Here is a 22,219-nt window from a genome sequence, read left to right on the forward strand (position 1 = left end):
ACACAAAACATGGATACCTATGAACTTTATTACCTTTTGAACCACAGTTCGTACACTGCTTCTTGGAATCCTGTCGTCTGTGCTAAAGATGAACTCCCTCATCGCACACCTCAAAACCATCAAGCTTATGTGATCAATACGGACGACAGTCATCTCCCAGGAACCCACTGGGTAGCCGTCTACTTTCCTCAAGAAGGATGTGTGGAATATTTCGATTCCTATGGATTGAATCCTTTGTAAGACGATATCATTGACTTTATGAGAAGAAATGCTCAGACCACCCGATTCAATAATGTGAAATTACAAGGCACAGATTCCTTGGTGTGTGGACAATATTGTGTGTATTTTCTGCATCAGCGCAGCCTGGACTATTCCTTAGAACATTTAGTGACTCATTTTGATCCTCGTTCGTCTTCTAGAAACGATGTGAAAGTAGATCGATGGTTTTGTGACCATTATACTGGTCTTTTGTCTCAAGCTAGGAAATCTAGTGTCCATCAATGGCCTAATGATTTCCAATAGTGGAAATCACAATTTCATTCACAACGTTGCCAACCCTGTCCAAAATAATGTGTTACTTGAAGAAGAAAAAATGTTTGTGATTTGAAAAAGATATTTGATGTTATATTGTTCGGTAATTGTTAAAAATGTTATAGTTGTTTGTTAGTGTTAAGTGATTTTGAATAAAAAATGTTGTTTTGAAGAAAAAATGCCTTTGTCTTTTGTTTGGCTATAGGAATCTTGATTCAAGCTCTTTGACTCAGTTAACGTTCCGACTCGAAAACCGTGTAGGGATGTTTTCCTTTGACCATGAAAAACGGGTCAGTCTCTAGTCTAACCAATTTTTGGACACCGCCATCAAAATTTAAAACCTAAAATTACAATACAAGAACTGAAAGTATCGCGTGACCAACACATAACTGATTGGCATCATGTTCTTAATTTGTATTATATACATATACGAAAGTACACTCTGTACACAAACAAAAAGAAAGCAAAACTGCTACAGGTTAAAAATAAACAAAATTTAACAACTACTAAGATTAGGTTAATTGCAGTGGCTAACATGACATTGGAATATTTAACGTCCATTGGTACAACTGGACTCAATTTGAACAATAGGCTTTGGCGTTTCTAACAACATGGATCTGTGACGTCGGGCTCCTCCTGGACTCATGCCTTCCCTCCCTTCCCACGAACAGACATTGTAATTAAGTACTGCGGTCATCGGGGATATAGTGGCTCCATTCCTACAAACCAGACTAAATGAATAGCCTGGTCATAAGGCATTAATAAGACGCAAAAGTACTAGTTTATGTAAGCGTCTATAATTCTATATTCATTCATTCAGTCTAGCCATCCATTGTCGACTCATCCTCCTACGAAGATGTGCTCCAGACTAGCTAAGCTAAACGAAGCCTACGTGAATTTGCATAGGGTCAGACACAGTCTAATACTGAAGCCAGAAGAGACAGAGAATGTGAGAATGTTAAAAGTCACTGAAGACCTGATAGACGAGCTCTTCAGAGAAGAAATTAACAGGGAGAAAGAAGAATGGACAGAGAAGTACAGACTTCAGAAACAGCTGAGAGAGCAGCAACAGCAGCAGCAACCTGAACCTGACAGCGGCTTTGTGGACTGTCGTATCGACACCAAAGAGTTCTTCTTCTCTTTCCGAAGAAGCAGTCCTTATCCTGTGAGAAAGCGTGTCGTCACAGGAGGCCGCCATCTTACAACCTAAAAGATCGCCATAGCTTCAAGTTCACACACACACACACACAAAAAAAAAAATAATTGGGGTCAGAGTTCTCCCCCCAATTCTACAGACAAGCCTACACTGGTCAACTGGTAGAAGCCTCTGCTTACAGTGCAGCCCATCATAGCTACTCATTTCCTGATATCAAGAATCATGAGACTAGGAGTGCGGAAAAGATCGTGACTGCGAAAGAGAGACGTGGTACCTTCTAGCAGAAAAAACAGCCCTTTTTAGGGCTCCAAAAGATTGCCTTTTATTAAATAGGGAACCATATTTGACTTGGTATCCCTCCTTGACTAAACTATTCTCGACACAAGCTTGACCCATTGGAACACCGCAACAAACTTAACTCGTTAAACCTAACAGTGACAAAACTTGTATATGTCGCTTAGACATATTAAGTGAAATAAGACCAGTGTGGCTATTTTTATGTACACTAAGTACTAATATTAGATAGATACGTTAGGAAGTAAGAAATTTAACAGAATCGTTAGATTTGAACTAATGAAAAGGTGACTAACACATTATTGGTACTTTTTATTGTCCATTAGCAAAAACTTGACTTGATTTGAAATAAGTACGGGCTAGCGTTTTGGTGAGTACTTTAACATCCATGGCTGTCTTTCTGAGCACCTTTTTCCTCCTTTACCACGCTCGGACAGAAAAATGAGTGTGTGGTGAGACTATTCCAACTCATGTTTAAAGCCTTTCAGTCAGGTTGTTAAGGACTAGTTAGTCCTACACCTGAGTGGCTAAATTTAAAAGTAGTTTGTGAGTACATAAAAGCCTGGGGATGAGGCTCTCTTTCCTTCCCCAGGAGTAATTAAAAAGGTAGTTATGAACGTTAGGAATATCCCCTCATTTTTTCAGAATATCAAAGCTTTTATGTGCATTTTCCCTTTTCCACTCTATATTAGTGCTTAGATTTGTTCAAAAAAGAAAACAGAAACGAAACAATTTTGAAATAAAAACTGAATTTTGAATTCAGGTTTCTCTCTGTTTATATTTTTTTTCAAGTTGATGGTGCATGACAGATTACATTCGCCTACCTTTCCAAAGTGAGAAGCATTTCTTCACATGTCATTGCCTTTGTTAAATTCGGTTTCATTGCTTAGTTATCGTTAATCTTTAATTTTTTTTGATGCATTTCTTTTTGATAGAAGATTTAAGGCTTTCTATTGTTGTAACGGTATTTATGTTGTTTAGTCTGTTGATGAAATTATCTATAGCAAAGTGCTTAAGATTTTTCAGTTTTTTTTTTTCATTTCAAGCCCTACAAAAGGAGACCAAGTTTGTCTTGAAAGAGGATTGAAACTCTAAATTACGCGGGCGTGAAGGAAAACATCGTTGTGTTCATTCTAATCATGCTTGCCGTATCTCTTTGTGTTTTAGAGGTCATATTTCTTCTTAAGTAAATACACGCATCAATAGACAGACAGACTGGGTCATCATCCTTGAGGTTCACTGTACTTTCGGTTCTTTACTTCATACAAACCCCAAATTTATTGGTTTGAAGAAAAAAAGGGAAAAAAAGACAACATGCCCCTCAATACTGTAACACGTCTGTTCTGACTCTACCGATGTGAGTGTGAGTGTTTATCTTAAAATGTTTAAGTGAGATATAAAAAATGGTCAGCTTGAAAACACGAACTAATACTGTGACGCTCAGTATTTTGATGTGGTAAGAAGAGATGGTACAATATACAAAGAGGGCTTTTAAGTTCACATTCCAGTCTGTCTGCACTGTAATGGTAACAACGCAAGAGCGTAGGGATTATTATGCAACACAGTCTTAGAACAAAACAATGCATCACCCGTTGTATTCCATTTCATTGGCTATACTTATTTTGTTACCGCGTTCACTTCGAATTGACTTGAGTAGCTATTGACGAGAATGGCCATGCTTTACTGAGTCTATCCTATAGGCGATTTATATAAAGAAAATATTTAAAAAATTAAACTAATGTACAAACAATCGTACCATGGGCGATCCCCTGGAAATTGTGTCCGTCTTATTGCAAAATACATCAACATTTAATTTAACCGTGCAGATCGCTAGAACAAACCTCTAATAATACATTTTGAAAAGTGTTGTGTGACACGGATCGCCATTGTCGCTTGGTGTCTGCTTTCTTCTTCGAAAATAGATCGTTTCGTCTTGACTATAAAAATTTAATTTGACTAAGTTTTACGAACTACTTGAACTCATAAATTTACGTTGTAGGTGTAAGCCGTCGTTCTCAGTTTTCTGGAAGTTCGTTTTTGCGTTTCTCAGATGTGATACTATATTTTACGGACCGAACGAAATTTCTTTTGGCGTGAATCAGGACTCGTTGTTTTGTGGCATAATTGGAGAGCATTGATTAAAGCTCAGTTATGTCGTCTTCGAAATCGCTGACACGGATTTGAGCTAACACTTCAGTTCTTGTGTGAGGCGACACGGCATATCATTGCCTTTTACTTTCTCAATGAAATCGTTTCATCTTATTGCAAAATTACATTTGACTAGGTTTCATACGCAGCAGGTCCCTGTATATAGGGAGATTGTCTTAGTGTCAGAGTATTCATTCCACTCTCAAACGATCAAGACGATGGAAGAGTCAGCACAGATCGACCTGCTGGTCAAATATTTGCTAAAAGTTATACGAAAGCATAATTCACAGGCGAAAGTGGCAACAAAACTTACTCTTTTGGTCATTGATTTGATGAGAGTCATACGAAAGTGTGTAAGTGCTGATGAAGTTTGCTATATCTGCAAAGGTAAATGGGTATTTGTCTCCAGAATACCTGCTTCGTCTACGAAAGAGAGACAAAAGTCAAGATACATAATATCGTTGTCGGGAGAAAGGACACTGGGATTCAGAGTGTCCTAAGAGAAAAGAAGAAACAGAAACAAGACGAAAAAGAGAAGAGGGATTCAGAAGAAGAAATTGAAGATGATGAAGAACTTGTGCTAGTGAAGACATGGAAATGGAAAAATTGACAATGTGAGCCGATGCGTTGGCCCTGATGTGAAATTTCATACTACCTTCTAAAAGAGAATAGACCAGAAAGAAAACGTAAGTGTCTCTTAGTCTTTGACATTTTATAATAAGGATGGCGTGTTTTGTTTTTACTCACACTTTATGAAATTGTGCTCTTTCACCTCTCTCTATCCCTCTGGAACATGTTTTAGTTAGAATTGAAATGAAAGGATGTTTTCCTTCACGCACGCTCTTTAGGCATGCAAGTCGGTAAACAATAGCCAGTCTATTCATCCATCATTTTGTGTTTTGATGTTTCCTAAATCACACACTAATGCCATAAAATAACGGGTTAAATGGGTTTTGTAGTGATGGGGGTGGGGGTGGGTGTAGGTGTTTGGCAGAGTTGATCATTGCAGGTGAGGGCTTAGGTGCTTTCAAAAAACTTTTTCTTCTTCACTCTGTGTTGATGGAATATAATGAATTATTTTCTTCACTCTATGTTGATAGTATATATAAAGGGTTATTTCTTCACTCCGTGTGGATAGTGTATAATGGTTTTCCTCTTCCCTCTGTGTGGTTAGTATATTAAGGCATTCACTCTTCTCTCTTTGAGGATAGTGTATATTGGGTTATTTATTTCTTCTTCCCCGTGCGTAGATTGTAGATATGGGGTCTATTTTTTTACATCTCACCTCCGTGTGGATAGTAGGTATGGGATTTGTATTCTTCCTCTTCCAAGTGTAGATAGTATATTTGGGGTTTGTATTATCTCCCTTCTGTGTGGATAGTATATTTGGGGTTTGTTTTTTTCCTCTTCCCTGTGTGTGTGTGTGTGTGTGTGTGTGTGTGTGTGTGTTCGTGTACGTTGTGTAGATCGTATATTTGGTTGGGTTTTTCTCTTCTTCCTCCCGAGTGTGGATAGTATATTTTGGGTCTTTATGCGTTAGCGACGTTGTGTGGATAGTATATTTGGGGTTTTTATGCGTTAGCGACGTTGTGTGGATAGTATATTTAGGGATTGCATGCGTTCATTTACGTTTGTATGGATAGTATATTTGGTTTTGTTTTCCCTCCCTTCCGTGTGGATAGTATATTTTGGGTTTGTTTTCCCTCCCTTCCGTGTGGATAGTATATTTTGGGTTTGTATGCGTTGGCGACGTTGTGTGGATAGTATATTTGGGGTTTGTACGCGTTAGCTACGTTGTGTGGATGGTATATTTGGGGTTTGCATGCGTTCGCGTACGTTTGTATGGATAGCATATTTGGGTTTGTTTTCCCTCTCTTCCGTGTGAATAGTATATTTTGGGTTTGTATGCGTTAGCGACGTTGTGTGGATAGTATATTTGGGGTTTGTACGCGTTAGCGACGTTGTGTGGATAGTATATTTGGGGTTTGTATGCGTTCACGTACGTTGTGTGGATAGTATATTTCGGGTTTGTATGCGTTCGCGTACGTTTGTATGGATAGTATATTTTGGTTTGTTTTCCTTCCCTTCCGTATGGATAGTATATTTTGGGTTTTTTTCCCCGCTTCCCTCTGTGTTGATAGTATATTTGGTTTTTTTTTCCCTCTTCCTTCTGTGTGTGTGTCTGTGTGTGTGTGTGTGTATGTGTGTGTGTGTGTGTGTGTGTGTATGTATTGGTCTCTGTTTGTCCCTATAAAACTCACTTTATCCTTATCAAATACACTCTAACTACCTACCTACAGTAGCGCGTATTCAGGTCAGCCACTTGCAACACTGTTGTCATTTATCCCCTAGTGTTCAGTACAGTGACGTCATTGACGCTGGAAATTTTGAGACTATAAATATGGACCTGGGGTTTTCCACAGGTTGTCGCTATACATATGTACTAGAGTTCATAAACAGGAACGTCACTCAAGCTGAGACTATAAAAAGATAGTGGGGTTTTCCAAAGGAATAACCCACAAGTTGTAGCTATAAATAGATAGTGAGATTTAATAGAAATTTCAGCTGATTTTAGATACATGGGTGTTTATCCACGATCGTCACACAAGTTGATATTGTAAGTAGTTACTAATTTTATCGATTTTAGTCTAAACCATTGTAACTTAATTTTCGGGGATATGTTTTAAATTATGGGACAATTTCGTCATTTTAGCGTTACTTTTAGTCAAATCCATTTTGTCGTCGAGCTTTTCCTTGATTATAGCTATTTATAGCATCATTACAATTATGTAAATTTTTGAACACCCCAGCAAAATTTCAGGTCTTAGTAATGCTTTATATATAAATCTCAGGCTTGTACTAGTGTATGTATGTCTCTGTCTCTGTTTTGTTTGGCCCTCTACCATCATTGTCCCTAGACTGGCCCACCATGTTAAATTCCTCTGTGTGTTCTATCCCTCTCCCCTGTTCCATTTCCATAGACCCATAAGGTCCCGACCCTGTTCTATTCCCCCCATTGTTCCTATAATGGATATGATGTTTGTCCTGTTTGTCCAATTATAGGGACAATGGGAAAAAAACTAATGTTTTTTTCCCATATTAAATTCCCGATGTCCCTAGACAGTCCCATCCCACCATGTTAAATTCCCATTGTCCCTATAATGCCTTGCTGGTTTTCCCCATGTTAAATTTACATAGTCCCTATATTGTCCCAGGGTGGTTTTTAATGAAAGTCCCTATAGTCCCTGAATCGTCCCTATACACTGCTCATATTATGAAGCAGAAAAACTTGTAACCGTTGAACTTTATTTATCGAAAAATGTATATCGTCAGTCTCGAAGATATGGAGACTCAATCCTCAGTGATTGTTTTTCACCATGCTACGTTAGTTATAAAAACAAGCAAGCAAAAATACAAATTCTTGACAATAAAATTAACTCGACGACTTCCGGTTTTGCCATGGCGGTCACAGGCACTTGATTCCGGGATAAATTAATCATGTGTACACTCACTAATTTAACCGGCAAGAGTTAGTTACCTTGTGTTAGTTGGTGAGTGTACACATGATTAGGTTACTCCGGAATCAAGTGCTTGTGGATAACGTGTGTGCGAGTACAACGATGGAGATGGGCATGAAAATATCAAGTGGAAAGAAACCGTTCAAGTGTGAAATATGTCATAAAATGTTTACTAAGATGGCAAGCTTGAATATGCACACAAGGATCCATAATGGAGAAAAAACATTCACATGTGAAGTTTGTAATAAAATGTTTACCCATAATGGTAACTTGAAGGTGCACATGAGGATACATACTGGAGAAAAATCATTCACATGTGAAGTATGTAATAAAATGTTTACCCATAATAGTAACCTGAAGGTGCACATGAGGATACATACTGGAGAAAAATCATTCACATGTGAAGTATGTAATAAAATGTTTACCCAAAATGGTAACTTGAAGGAGCACATGAGGACACATACTGGAGAAAAACCATTAAAATGTGAAATTTGTGATAAAATGTTTGGTCAGATTTCAACTCTCAAGGTGCATGCGATAACACATACTGGTAAGAAAGCATTCAAATGTGAAGTATGTCATAAAATGTTTGGTAGACGTTCAAACTTGTTGGCGCATATGAAGATACATACTGTAGAAAAAGCATTTAAATGTGAAGTTTGTCATAAAATGTTCAGTCATAGTTTTAGCCTGAAGGTGCATACGAGGATACACACTGGCGAGCAGCCATTCAAATGTGAAGTTTGTCATAAAACATTTAGTCAGAGTGGAAGTTTGAATAAGCATATGAGGATACACAAGTGAGAGAAACCATTCAAATGTGAAATTTGTTGTAAAATGTTTGGGCGTGGTGCAAGCCTTAAATTGCACATGAAAATACACACTGACGATGCGCCAATCAAATGTGAAGTTTGTGATAAAACTTTAGTAGGACTGGACGTTTGAATCAGCATATGAGAATACACACTTAAAACTGGATTGTTTTGTACATATGTCCATAAACTTCAGCAGAGAAATGAACAATGTAAATGACGCAAAAGTGCCAAAATAAATCTCTCATAAATTAAGATGCCAAAAAGCTGTCATAGCTTTGAGTTACACTGAAATAATTATATTCTTTTCATTGCTAAGGAGACAAGCATTTAATGTTCAGGGTGAAAGTTTCCCCTGCTTTTTGGTCGAAATGTATTTTTTTATTATTTCAAGAGTATTAATTTTGTTTTGTTGTTGTTATTTAACCAAACATTGAATGGATTTTGTTTACTACAACTTAGAGGATGAGATTCACTGTTTTATCTACAAATGGCGTCATGCAAGTCATTTGACTCATCAAGGCAAAAAAGTCAAAATCCAAACCTATGAGTCCTATTCAAGCAGATGATCAGTCTAGATTAGTTTTTAAAAATAATTATATTAGCTAAGGCATGTTTCTAAATATTTTTATGCTAGAAAACATTACACTAGGTCGAGGTGACTATAATGTATTAATCTGACTGGCAGGCAGAGAAGAGCGTATCCCATCATGCCGTGTTTTCAATGAGGAAGTCTTCTGAATGTAATTCTGACTCAGTAAACTGTTCACAATATAACAAATCATTTCATGCTTTTAAGTTCATAGATTTTTCTCTCTCCTCTTTTCTTCCATTTCTCTAAGCTTGGGGCCTTGAGTGGCTGAGTGATCTAAAGTGCTCACCATTCCAGATCACTGCCATCTCACCTCTGTCTGCATGGGTTTGAGTCTCAGGCTTGGCTAACGTGGGTACGTGAGAAAGCCTGCCAGTAGCTTCTCATGAGTTGATGGTTCTACCGGTGGTTTTCCAGTGCTCTTCTTCCACCAGCTATACTGGCCGCCATGTATAGCTTATCTTGTGTGCCTTTGATGCCATTTTCAGTCGAATGCTGATGGTATCTTGGAACAGTGCAAGGCATACAATTGAGTGAATGTAAATTGTTGTTTCATTGCGTGACAAGAGTGCGCATAAAACAATAGTTTCTCGTGAAAATCACTTTAAAACGACGTCTTTATTTTCTGCCCTGACTCTTTCTTTGGTGTGGTAGTACATGGTTCTTACATCCTGTTTCTAAAAATGATCTGACAGTTACAGGTCACATAAGGTCAACTCCAGGCTCTACACTCAGTTATAACCCTGTGTCTTATGGTAACATTAACTGTCATTAATGGAAGAAACTGGTGTGCACATGTTTTCTCTGTTTGGGAGAGTTGTTACCTAGCCATTAAAGTAGTTAGACCAAACCTTTGTTTGTGTTAATCAGGGAAACAACATTGAGGTGTGTCAATTTACATACCGGCGGCAATTTTTTGATGCATGGGTAGATAAAACACTGGAGATTTCTTTTTTAAGCATTTTGGGAGCTGAAAATTGTTTTCTAAACAAATCACTAAACCTCAAATTATTAAATAGTTGTTTCTAAACTTAGCATGGTCATAAGGTCGTTAAGTTGTGGCTTTTTTTCTCCATAAATCAGGTATTACAGATTTATAAAGATGAACAGCGCCATATTCATGTCAAATTGTGCCTGATTCCATGACAAGCATATTTAAAAATAATATAATTTCTATTTTTCTTAAAGTTTTGACTTCATTCCTTTATAACTGATTGATTGTATAATTGCATGGAAATATTTAGTGTATAATGCACAACACATTTTCATGAGGCAGATTCATGCAAAAACAATAAGCCAATAAATCAAATCTGAGCCATACAGTAAAGGCAATGTATCACTGTTAAACGTTACTGCAGAAAAACAAAATAGACTATGTATGTATGTATGTATGTTTTATGTGTGTGCATAAGTATGTATGTATGCATGTTTTGTGTGTGTGTATGTATGCATGCATGCATGTTTTGTGAGTGTGCATAGGTATATGGATGTACGTATGGTATGTATGTAATTTATATATGTATGAATGTATGTGTGTATGTATAAATGTATGTATATTTGTATATATGTATGTTATCTTTTCCATTTAAGAAGCATATCTGCCCATGTGTATGCAATTCAAACCTGTATTTACGTAGTTAGGCCTATTTCATTTTTTCTTCTACTGATTTGTATCTACCTTCCTCTCTCCCCCTCCACATCAGGATGTACAGATCTTACAATGTGTAGACCCTCCAGTGCATGTATTTTGCAATCAAGGAGATGCCTTAAGAAATGCCTATAAACAAACTCCAAACAGCCAAAAGTAGACTTCAGGTTTTACCTTGTTAATGGCTGTCTTCTACATGATTCGTAGAAGCTGTCATTGACTGAATTTGCTTATTAACTTGTTGTTATATACTATCCATACACTATTGTATACCTGTAATACTACAAGAGAAACTGTGCACATTTTAAGAAAATGATCATTGTTATTAATTATAGTAATTAACTTCTTTAAGTAGCAATTTTAACTCACATCATAGTCTTATTTGGAAACAATAAATTGGGCATTGATTAGTGTTCCTTATTAACAACAACAAAAAAAAAAACAGACTATCAAAATTGAGTACAGCATCCACTATTGTAGGGGGCGCTCACCAGTTATTATTATTATGTACTTTTGCAAGAGTGATGTATGTATGGTGAAGGTGTTTGTATTTAAAACATGCACACTGGTGAGAATGTTGGCATACCTCTGTGCTACTTGAATGTAACGTGGCTGACATTTCTTTAGATATTGTACTGCTGAAAGTACAATGAATGAATTGCCAAATATATAAAATGTAAAACAAGTTTTCAGCTCTTTCTTATACAATTTACCTCTAAAGCTCTTTAAGTGAAAATGACCAAGTGGACCTAGCAGTTTTTTGAAAGGTGAACATCTGGAGTAAGGCCAAGCTGTATACTCTATAACCCATAGTACACCCATCAATCATACACCAAAATAAAGGGAATTAAAGGTTCTTTGAACAATACCTAAGATGTACAAGGTCTTTTTTAAATAGCCAGTATAACCAGTGAGGAAAGCCAGGGAAATCCTTTATACTTACAATTCGAACCCTATGCAAATTATGAAACTGTAGAGCGCCACCTTACTAGACTGCAAACTTGTCAAAGCCACACAAAATGTCTTAACGCAGAAGAAACAAATTAATACAAAACACAACTCACAATTATTAAAATCAAATGTGGAAAGATGTTACACTCTCGAGTCTGTCTGATACGCTAAATTTGTACAACTTTGCAGTTCCAAAATTATTGTAAAATATAGGAACTTGTTTGTACTGATGTAGTAATACAGCTGTCATTCATGTTGACATAGAATGCAGAAAATCCATGCAGATTGACGGATTTTGCTTTGTAAAAGTAGATAATAAAAAGAAAATATATGTTTTCAGAGTAGATATGCATAAAAGTTTCACTGATGAAATGGAAACATTTTCTATTTTCCACTAATGACAATACATTGTTTTCATTTCACTCGTGACATAATTCCATATATCTACTCCAAAAACGTTGATATCCTTTGTATATACCCTTCATTCTTGGCATTCATATTTCATGAGTTTTAAGGATATGCAGAATTGTAAAAATACAGATATTTAAATTATTTTCATGCATACTTGTATCATACTGTGTATATGGAAATTTTAATTGGACTTCCTAGTTGTCATGATCTAAAAGTAAGAGTACGTCTGTTCCTATTCCATTCATTAGATTAAACCCAGCTGCATCTCTCCTTCCTGTACATATTTCAAACCGAATTTAAAAAGGAAGAATGATGATGATGATGATCTTAAATTTTTATGTGTGTGGCCATTCGACCATGTATATCCACTTGAAGGGTGGTAAAGGAGCAACCATCCAACAAGATTTTAGCCTTAATCTGAGTGTGTGAGTACTCATTTGGGGGATTTAAAAGTGTGCACCACACATTGCTTATTTGCTCTTCAAGTGGGAAACAGGAGTCCCCCCCCCCCCGTTAATAGGGGGTTTTGATTCATTAATTTATACACCCTTGCCTTTCAGAAGGTCAGCTTTGATGACATACTTGGCATTTCCGATCTTATCAATACAGTCATCGATTCTTGGTAATGGAAATGAATCTGCTTTTGTCTAACTGTTCACCTTCCTATAATCAGTGCACGTACGGAAAGTTTAAGTTTTGTCTGGTTTCTGCACATGTATACATGGTAAACTCTAGTCACTTTTACAAGGCTCTATCAAATCATTCTCCAGCAAATACTGAATTTCTTTTATCAAGTATTCCTAATTGACAGGGTTCATCCTGTACGGGTTTTGTTTCAAAGGTTTGGAATTTACAATTTCAACATCATGGAAAATTGTGTTCATTCCTGTAGGAACATCTGGAAATAAGTGTTCATATTCAAATAATAACTGTTCAAGTTCATTTCTTTATTGCTGTTGCAGATGTGAAAGTTTCTGGTCTAGAGCTTTAATAACTTCTGAATTCCGAAGATTGTCACTCCAATATCAATATAATCCGATGATATTCCTTCACTTAAATCTTCACTGAGTGGGACAGGTACAGATAAATTAATTGCATGTTTAACCTGACCATCCCTTTTAATATACTCATTTAACATGCTTCTATGGGAAAGTTGCTTTTGTTTTCGCCTCCCAGGAGTATTTATGATGCAATTTAAATAATTTACTTTTACTTCAAATGTGTAGGTAATTGGCAGGAAGAGGATTTTGTGGTATGAGCAAGAGAGCCAGAACTCTATCACCAAGCTGAAAACTCCTTTCCTTTGAGGTTTTATCATATCCTAATATCGTTTCTGATTGAGTAGAGTGCAGATTTGTTCTTGGTACCTCACAGGCCTTTGACAACGTGTACTTAAAATTGGAAACCTAATCGAGATGATTAATTTCAGTACTTTCATTAGAAAGAAGTTTCTCCTTCAACAACTTCAATGGTCCACGCACTGTTTGTCCAAAAATCCAGTTCAAAGGGACTGAAGCCTAAAGATTCTTGAACTGATTCCCTAACGGCAAACAATAGTAACTGAATGGCTTCATTCCAATATTTACCCATATCAAATCAATATGATCGAATCATATTTTCCAAAGTCAGATGAAATCGGTATAATGCCCCATGGTTCTCAGAGTGACAGGCAGGATGTTTAAATTGTTAGATGCCTAATTCGTACATAACTTGCTGGAAAATTCCAGACATGAAATTTGAGCCTTGATCAGATTCAACAGATTTGGTAAGGCCAAATTGAGTCAAAAAATAATTTACCAAAGCTTTTAATATTGTTCTAGATTTAATATTCCTCAAAATAATTGCCTCTAGAAACCTTGTTGACGCACACATTATAGTAAACACGTATTGATTACCTGATTTGATCTTTGGTAAGGGACAAATGCAATCTGCCATAATTCTGCTAAATGGTTCACCCAATGCAGGAACATGTTGCAGATGAGCCTTAGGTATCTTCTGATTGTGTTTTTCTACCATTTGACACATATGACAAGATGCATAGTAGTTACAAACATCACCTTTGAGTTTTGGACAATAGAAGTGAGTCAAGATCTTGTGATAATACTTATTAATCCCAAAATGACCAGCCAAAGGAGTTCATTGGCCAGACTAAATTATTCCTGTCTGTAACATTTTATAACTACAGTTTGATAGTTCAATGACCAATCATCATCAGCAGGTACCTAGGGAGGTCTCCATTTTCTCATATGTATTCATTTTTAATGAAATAACAGACAGGAAATTCAGTGGCTTCTCTTTCACTAGTGGCCTTTTGAAACAAAGAGGAGATCTCGGGATATTTTTCCTGCTCGACGACAAGTGATTGTCGTTTATCACCCTGATTCGAATAAAGAAAAGTAGAAGTTAACAGATGATCATTGTGATCAACTCCTTTATGATTAATCCAAACAAGGAGTAGAATTGACCTCATCAGAACACTGACCAATACATTTGTCAGCGAAAGTAATACATTCCTTATCAACATCATTATCAAGAGATTTCTTTGCCAAGGTTCTAGTCACTGCACAAGCTGGGTATAAATCAGGGATTTTTTTCTCTCAGTTGGATCGACGTTCTGATCCAAGCAAGGCTTGTCAGTTACAAGTGGATTAACGACAACATTGTCTCCAGCTAGGTTGCTGCCTAGTATTCAATGAATGCCTCCAACGGGTGAAGCATACACTGTTCCGACTATCACGGGTCCTGTGACTAAGTCTGATGACAAATTTACACATTAACAAATCCACACCTTACCCTCCTGAATAAGAACACTCTAATTAGAAGAAGACTTCTCATCAAAAGGCAAAGCACCTCATAATATAAGACGCTGAGAAGCTCATTAGTGGCTTAACATTTTGATAAGGATATTTTAATAGGGATGGGATTGGTAGAATCACCAAAACGTAATATAGAACCCTTCGATATGAATAGTTCATAGTTCTCCATAATAAAATCAGACTGGGGTTTATTAGACCCAACATATGTGTTGCTTTCAATACATGACCGTGACCTTGACATCTTAGAAATAAGAACATTTGGAACAGGTCTGTCTTGATTTTGATGCCTAATTTCAAATTTGTAGCAATCATAAATAAAGTGACCTTTCTTCTTGCAATAGGTACACTTAGGAAGAGACAATGATCTTTCATCAAGTTTATATGAAGTTTGTTTTTTATATGTTGTGCCAGTTTGAGATTTAGAAGGGCTTATATTAGGCTGAAATACTTTTCTGCCAAAAGGCTCTCGAGTGGAAGACTTATTTGCAAGAGGAACTTTATGCGTTAAAGAATACTCGTCAGCATCACGAGCATAATTTTCCAAGGTTTCAATCTGATGCTCGTCAAGATGAATCTTAATATCACTATGGACACAGTTCTTAAACTCTTCAAGTAATACAAGTTGTTTGAGACTTTCATAATCTTGTTCAACTTTTTGGCTAAGCACCATCTATTAAATAACTGCTCTTTGCCTCTAGCAAATTTGATTTGAGCTTATCCAGCATCTTTTTATAGTTTCTGAATTTTTGCCGATAAGCTTCAGGGACTAACTTATAACCTTTTCAGGTGCATTCCTTAACCCTATCATAGTCACCACCTTGGTGAACTGACAATGAATGGTAAATTACACTAGCTTTACCAATAAGTACACATTGTAATAATTTAGTCCAATGCTTCCTTGGCCTTTTCGAATTTTCAGCAACTTTTTCATAATGAGTATACTATTTGCCTTCTTTTCTTTATCTGAAAGAGGCCTGTAACCTAATATTCCTTGCAGCATCAAAACTTAAATTTGTATTTGAAGTGGGAATTCGCTCTTTCTCTTGCCAGCTCCATTTCTTTTATTCTAAATTGATATTCCTTCTCTTCCTTGTCTCTTTGCATTTGCATCTCTCTCTCTCTCTCTCTTTCTCTCTCTCTCTCTCTCTCTCTCTTCCTTCTGTAACTATATTTGTTCTTTTTGTGACTGCATTTGTCTTTTTCTGTCTCTTTCTTCTTATCTAATTGCATTTATTTTTTCACTCTTTCCTGTCTCTCGATCTCTCCGCTTCCTCAGATGGTACTGTCATTTGTTTGTCGTACTTCTGTCATAACATTTGTTTTTCTTCTTTTTGGAATAACATTCGTTTTTTCTCTTTCTCCAATTTCATTTGTTCTTTCCCTTTTCCCAATTGCAACTGCAACTACATTTGTTTTTCTACTTTATCTTTCTGAAGTTCCGGCTTCCTTAACACCAATTCAATCCTGTATTTTAATTTTAATTCATTTACTTTTATGTAAGAGTCTGATACAGACATACATATTGAAACCTACGCACTTTTATCCAAAACATTCTTTGCTACAAAATACTGGACCCAAAGAATTGTCATCTGTTGCTTCGTTGAGGAAGCTATTGCCTCAGAAAGATCATATTTTCTGGCAAGTTGAATCAATTCATCTTTTTTCATAAAGGTCTAATTGTTACTGGGTAGGACTAGCAGCAGGGGGGGGGGGGGGGGCGAATCCTACAAACTACTTTTCCGAGACACCCCATCCACTGAAACTATTCCCGATAGAAGCGTTATTTCCATGAAATAACACTTTTATTCAGAAAACGAGACAAAAAAAATGTCCTTGAAAATGCTTTGTATTTCCGCTGATATAACGCGAGTTACTTCAATAAATCCGACTCGTATCCGACATAATTTCCACGGTGAGGTATCATCGAAAAATCAGGTGTAGTTTGCGCCCCCTCTGCTGCTGTGGAAAAAATATTTTACGTTAGTGGAATTAAATCATTGACAAATAAATAATGGCAAATATTGGAGAATCATTTACTACTAGACTAGCTCGAGAACGACTCGAAGCAATCAAGGGTTTTCTTCCTGTCCGTGATAGTGTTAGACAAAAATTACAAGCAAGACAGCAAGCAAAGGAAGTTTTTGTAGAATCCGCGGAGGAATTGTTTAAACCCGTGACTGCATCTACTAAGGCAGTTGCAACTGCAATTGTAGGAAAACCTGATCCTGCCGATGCTGATAAGCCACAACTAAGTTTGCTTCAGGCCATAGAAGGACTTAAGAAAGAACAAACTAAGGCTGTTAGGGGATTTAATTGGAAGACTGATCTTCTTGATAGTGTTGTTGCTGGGATAAAAGCGATACCAATTAATACTCCCGAAGAAGTGGAAGCATTTGGAAAAAGAGCTGCTGCTTATTATCATGAAAAGGAAACAGCCTTAAAAGATCCCGAACAGGAGGTGACTAAACAAAAATTTCTTGATGGCTTATATAAAATAAATAGAAATATGGAGCGATTGGACACAAAAAGTGAAATTTATAAGACCTATATGAGGGGAGCCATAGCTCATGATGCTAAAGTTAAAGAGATTAAATTAGACCGGGGGAAGAAAAAATTTACACCGAGAAAAACTCCAAAATTTAGCCCTCGACCGGCGATTGGTTATAAAGTGAAAGAACCTGTAACCGATCCAGTTGCCGAATTTTTAACGCCCCAAGAAGAAGAAGAGGATTTTCAATCTCCTCTTACTTCTCCGCAACCCTATACGTCAACGACACGGGAAGAACTAGAAGAGCGACAAAACGAATTAACTGATAAAGAAATGGAATTGAATGAGAAAATAAAAGAATTAAAAAAGGGGGATAAGAGAAAAAAAGATGTTAAATCTAATTTAGCACAAGCAAAGAAAGATAGAGAAATTGTAATTAATGAAATTAGTGAAATAGAAAAACAACTAGAGAAATTCGGAAGTGGATACACCGGTCACGGTCATAATATCTGTCCTGATAGCATCGTCAATGACGTATCACGGTTGGAAGTTCTCATCGGAGGAAGACGTGCCGGAAATAACTCTCCGGAAATTATAAATGAAACCGCAGATATCTGTCAACGACTATTTCAGCGTGGCATTATGGATATTGGCATCTACCGGGGGCTCATTGATGAACTCGCGGATGGTTACTACAGCGACTAGCAAATTTAGTTAGAGAAACAATAATTAAATAAAATGATCGTGCACAATTCTCAACCCAGACACGCTAGCGTGCTACCAGTCCGCGTAGTGAACTCACGATTACCAGTATACAGAGCAACCTACGGAGATGGTCTCGGTGATACAATTACTGGTTTGTTTTCAAGAATAGCCCCTAAGGCATTACCGATTGCAAAACAATTGTCGATGAAAGCTATTGATGTCATTAAGGATAAAGCCCTTGGATCTGTTGGTGATCTCGCCGGGAAAGCATTCGCGTCAATCAAGGACAGACTGTCACGGTTAATTCGCAGATCAAAAAACCCACCACCGGTGAAACTGGCGAGTACTGAACTTATGCCAGCGGATGTCGGTAAAATAATAAATCAGGCTGCCAGTCAAAAACTCGCAGAGTTAGTAGCCCAAACACCCGAACAAATAAATACAAGTCTGATATCAGGAAGTGGATTTCGTTTTAGAAGGCAATAATTTTATATAAAATGTTTAAACGTATATCTGATCCAGCGTTCGACATGGATGCACCAACACTCAAGGATGAGTCAGTGCGTGATTATCAGTATTATTCTTACGAAGCAACAGTACCTAATCAGTCGGGGCGAATTGAATTGCGAGTTCAGGATACAAGTAGATATTTCTTGCCCGCTGAAGCATTTCTTGAAGTCACGGGTGAAATTGTAACAAATGTTCCCGCTAATACGCCATACGATGCTGATGTTCGAGTTGGTTTCGTTAACAATGGTATCATGGCGCTGTTCAAAAGTGCTTCATATAGCATTGACGGGAGAGAGATTGAAACGATTCAGGATAATGTTGGCGTTGCTACAACAATCTTGGGATTAGCACGATACTCAGATGATTACACCAGATCAGCTGGTCCGACTATGATGTTTGCTAAGGACAATTCTGATCATCCGGATCATAGATCTAGCATTGTGAGACGACCAAGAAACTTTGCCAATAACGCTGATGCTGATGTGTGGCCGATAGTTCATCACAACCCTAATTACAATCTGGGGTTTGCTACGCGTAAATTAATGTTATCAGGCAATAACAGAAGATTCTCATGTGTAATTCCGCTGTCTCACATCTTTGGATTCTGCAGAAATGTCAGAAAGATTATTTTTGGATCTAATCATTCAGTTGTACTTGTTAGACACGGTACCAGCAATGACGCTATCTGGTGTGAAGCCGGTGCTGCTGAAGGTAAAGTAGTATTATCCAAGCTTGCGTTGTGGATGCCAGTGATGTCTCCATCGATCACTGAAGAGCAACGGCTACTCTCTTTCATGGATACAGGCGGTAAATCACTGTTATCATGGTTAACAACAACAACAGATAGTTTTCAGAGTAACATTCTTGGAAATTTTACGTGGCATATAGCATCACAACAGGGAGTATCAGCACCGCGACATATTTTCGTTGCACTTCAGGGAATGGATCGATTAAACAATCGAGAAGAAAATTCAATGGTATTTGATAATTGTGACGTCACTGAGGTTTCGCTGCGAATAAACGGACATCAAGAACCATCTGAAGACATTCATATAAATTTTGAAGAAAATCAGGTCGCACGTGCGTATCACCGTCTGATGACGTTTATGGGGCGTGATCAAAATATTGATACCGGTCTACAGATATCACAGTTGGATTTCAAAACGTTATATCCGGTTTATTACTTTTCGCTGGAACATCTTGATCTAACCAAACAATCTGTCGTTGATATACACTTTAAGGCTAGGGTGGGTGTAGTTCCTGCTGGTGGTTACAGAGCGATTGCTGTCATACTCTCCGACAAAACAATGCTTTTGGAAGGTGTTGGCGGACGAATGAGAGTCATTGACGCTCCAGTCGAGAATATGTAACCTAATTAAATTCAGTCTTTGAAATATAATGTCATACAATCACGTGAATGTTACTCTGACTCCCGGTCAAGTAAAAAAAATACAATCGAAACGCGCAGCATCAACGGGTGTATCTGTGACACTCAAACATAATCAACTCGGTGGTGGTCCAAATAAAATATCATTAACTAAAACACAATTTAACCGTCTCGACAAAGCCAATGCAGCAGGGAAGGGAACCAAAATAGATTTCTCTGCTGCAGCTATCAAGGACATGACTAAAACCGGTGGAATATTTCCTCTTCTCGCAGCAATACCGGCGTTGATTGCCGCGGCAGCACCAGCCGTAGCAAAAGCCGCAGCACTCGGTGCAGTTGGAACAGCGGCCGGAATGGCACTTAAAAAGGCAACCGGAAATGGATACAAAAAAAAGGGACGCGGTCTAAGACTACCAGGAACTCCGGCATCATGGTACCCAAAACGGGTTTAAAAACGCTTCGTGAGACGCAGTCTCCAATGAGCAATTTTGATTTATTAGATGCTGTTAAAAAATTGCGTATAAAACATTTCAGAGGTGTATTCATGCGAGATCAATTACCGCAACGACCAAATAATCCAGAAACTGGCATTATCAATCTCGACAACAAAGACGGTCCTGGAACTCACTGGGTTGCTTACGCGATCGATCCACGTGGAATTATCTATTTTGATTCGTACGGTTTAGCACCGCCAGTTGAGTTTCTCAGGTATGTCAGCAGATTTTATAATGTTCCAGTGTGGCAGTCGACGCTACCAACACAAACATTAGTTGATCCACCCATTTGTGGGAACGAGGTTTTAAATGTTCTTGATGCGATCTCAAAAAATCTGGCAACGTCTCCGCATCGAGTAGTGCATGAATATACCGCATCGAGAAATGCTTAGCATTTTCATGCTCGCATTTAAAAACAGCAATAACAAATAATGGTAGATATTTACGGAAGACCTTTCACAAGAAAAGTCAAACCAAGCACGGATGTTGATCTCTCAAAATATGCGACCCGAGATGAAGTCGATAATCTTTTGAATATAGCTGGAGTTGACCCAGATGAAGTTGCTATTTTTCAAGACAGGCAAGGAAAACTAAGAACGAGCAACATTAAGTGGAATGATATAATTCGCAGAGTTCTTGGAGCTACCAAGGATAACTTCGTTGCATTTAGTGATGGCGGCCGGATCAAGGACTCGAATATATCAATCGCAAGCATCAAAGACAGTATTGATAAAGGTGTTGACAAGTGCGTGAAAAAAGACGGTGACACGATGACAGGAGAACTCAGCATGAATGGAAACAAAATAACCGTACTCAGAGATCCATCCTCGAACGACGATGCAGCAAACAAACAGTATGTGGACACAGCCGACAGCGTCATAGATACCAAATTATCCACGTTACGAGCTGAGTATGATGTTCATGTGACCCAGTTTGGAAGACTTCGCAGAAACGTTCTTAACACCGTAGATGAGTTCTTCGGGAAACCTAATGCCGTCAGTATGAAACTCACCGAAATTAAGGAAACATTAGATAACGTAGTAAATGGAATTCCGCAGATAATGGAAAAATTTAATTTAATTAAAATTCCTGCCGGAGTAACCCCAAAAAACCTTGTGTGTACGATAAAATCAGGAAGGGAAACATGGTCACAACAAAACAAGACTATTACACATACTGCAGATGTTACTGGAATATACAGACTGACAGTACTCTCTGCTGTAGAATTTAAGATATCTACCAGACATGATTTAACTAGCAAGTTTTCCCGAGTTGCGTCTGTGGTGATAAACAAAAGAACCGAAGAAATTTTTACGCTGGAAGCCGAAAATCCGGAAGGATTAGCCACAGTCAATTACTGGTATTGTCTGGAATTTGTCGCCGAAACACCTTAATTGGTCACCGGGTAAAGTAATAATGGAAGCATCCGCGTATAGATACAATCAAGTCCGTGAGTGGCAATCTGAGTTAAAAACTGTCATCGAAGTAACCAGTCGAAAAGTAAAAAAATACCGCAGACGCATAACAGTGTTAGACATTATGGTTTATTCAGTATCCGCCGTTGTTGCATCCGCGGGAGTAGTATTATCAGCGGTCACTCCGGTAACAGCAGTAGTCGCTGCCACGATCTGTGTTTGTACGACCACTACCGCGGCAGGAGTTTTCGGCATCATAGCAAAAAAAATATCCTCGTGTGCTAACACGAAATTACACGATTACACGACAAAATTAAATACAGCCACGACCGCATATCAGAAA

The 22,219-nt window shown here is 37.7% G+C and overlaps 1 protein-coding gene across 1 annotated transcript in view; it reads left to right on the forward strand.

Moving 5' to 3' along the window:
- The first annotated feature begins 7,582 nt into the window (after nt 1–7,582).
- LOC149793786 (uncharacterized) overlaps nt 7,583–22,219 on the forward strand; it is a 131,813-nt gene continuing 117,176 nt past the window's right edge. The window contains exons 1-2 of the mRNA XM_089969052.1: nt 7,583–8,447; nt 16,921–17,864. Coding sequence (XP_089825178.1) covers nt 7,693–8,447; nt 16,921–17,864 — 1,699 coding nt within the window. The 5' untranslated portion in view covers nt 7,583–7,692. The remainder of the gene's footprint in view (nt 8,448–16,920; nt 17,865–22,219) is intronic.

This window comes from Sinohyriopsis cumingii, chromosome 8 (genome assembly GCF_028554795.1).
Source record: "Sinohyriopsis cumingii isolate HCF-2022 chromosome 8, ASM2855479v2, whole genome shotgun sequence".
Lineage (NCBI taxonomy): Eukaryota > Metazoa > Mollusca > Bivalvia > Unionida > Unionidae > Sinohyriopsis > Sinohyriopsis cumingii.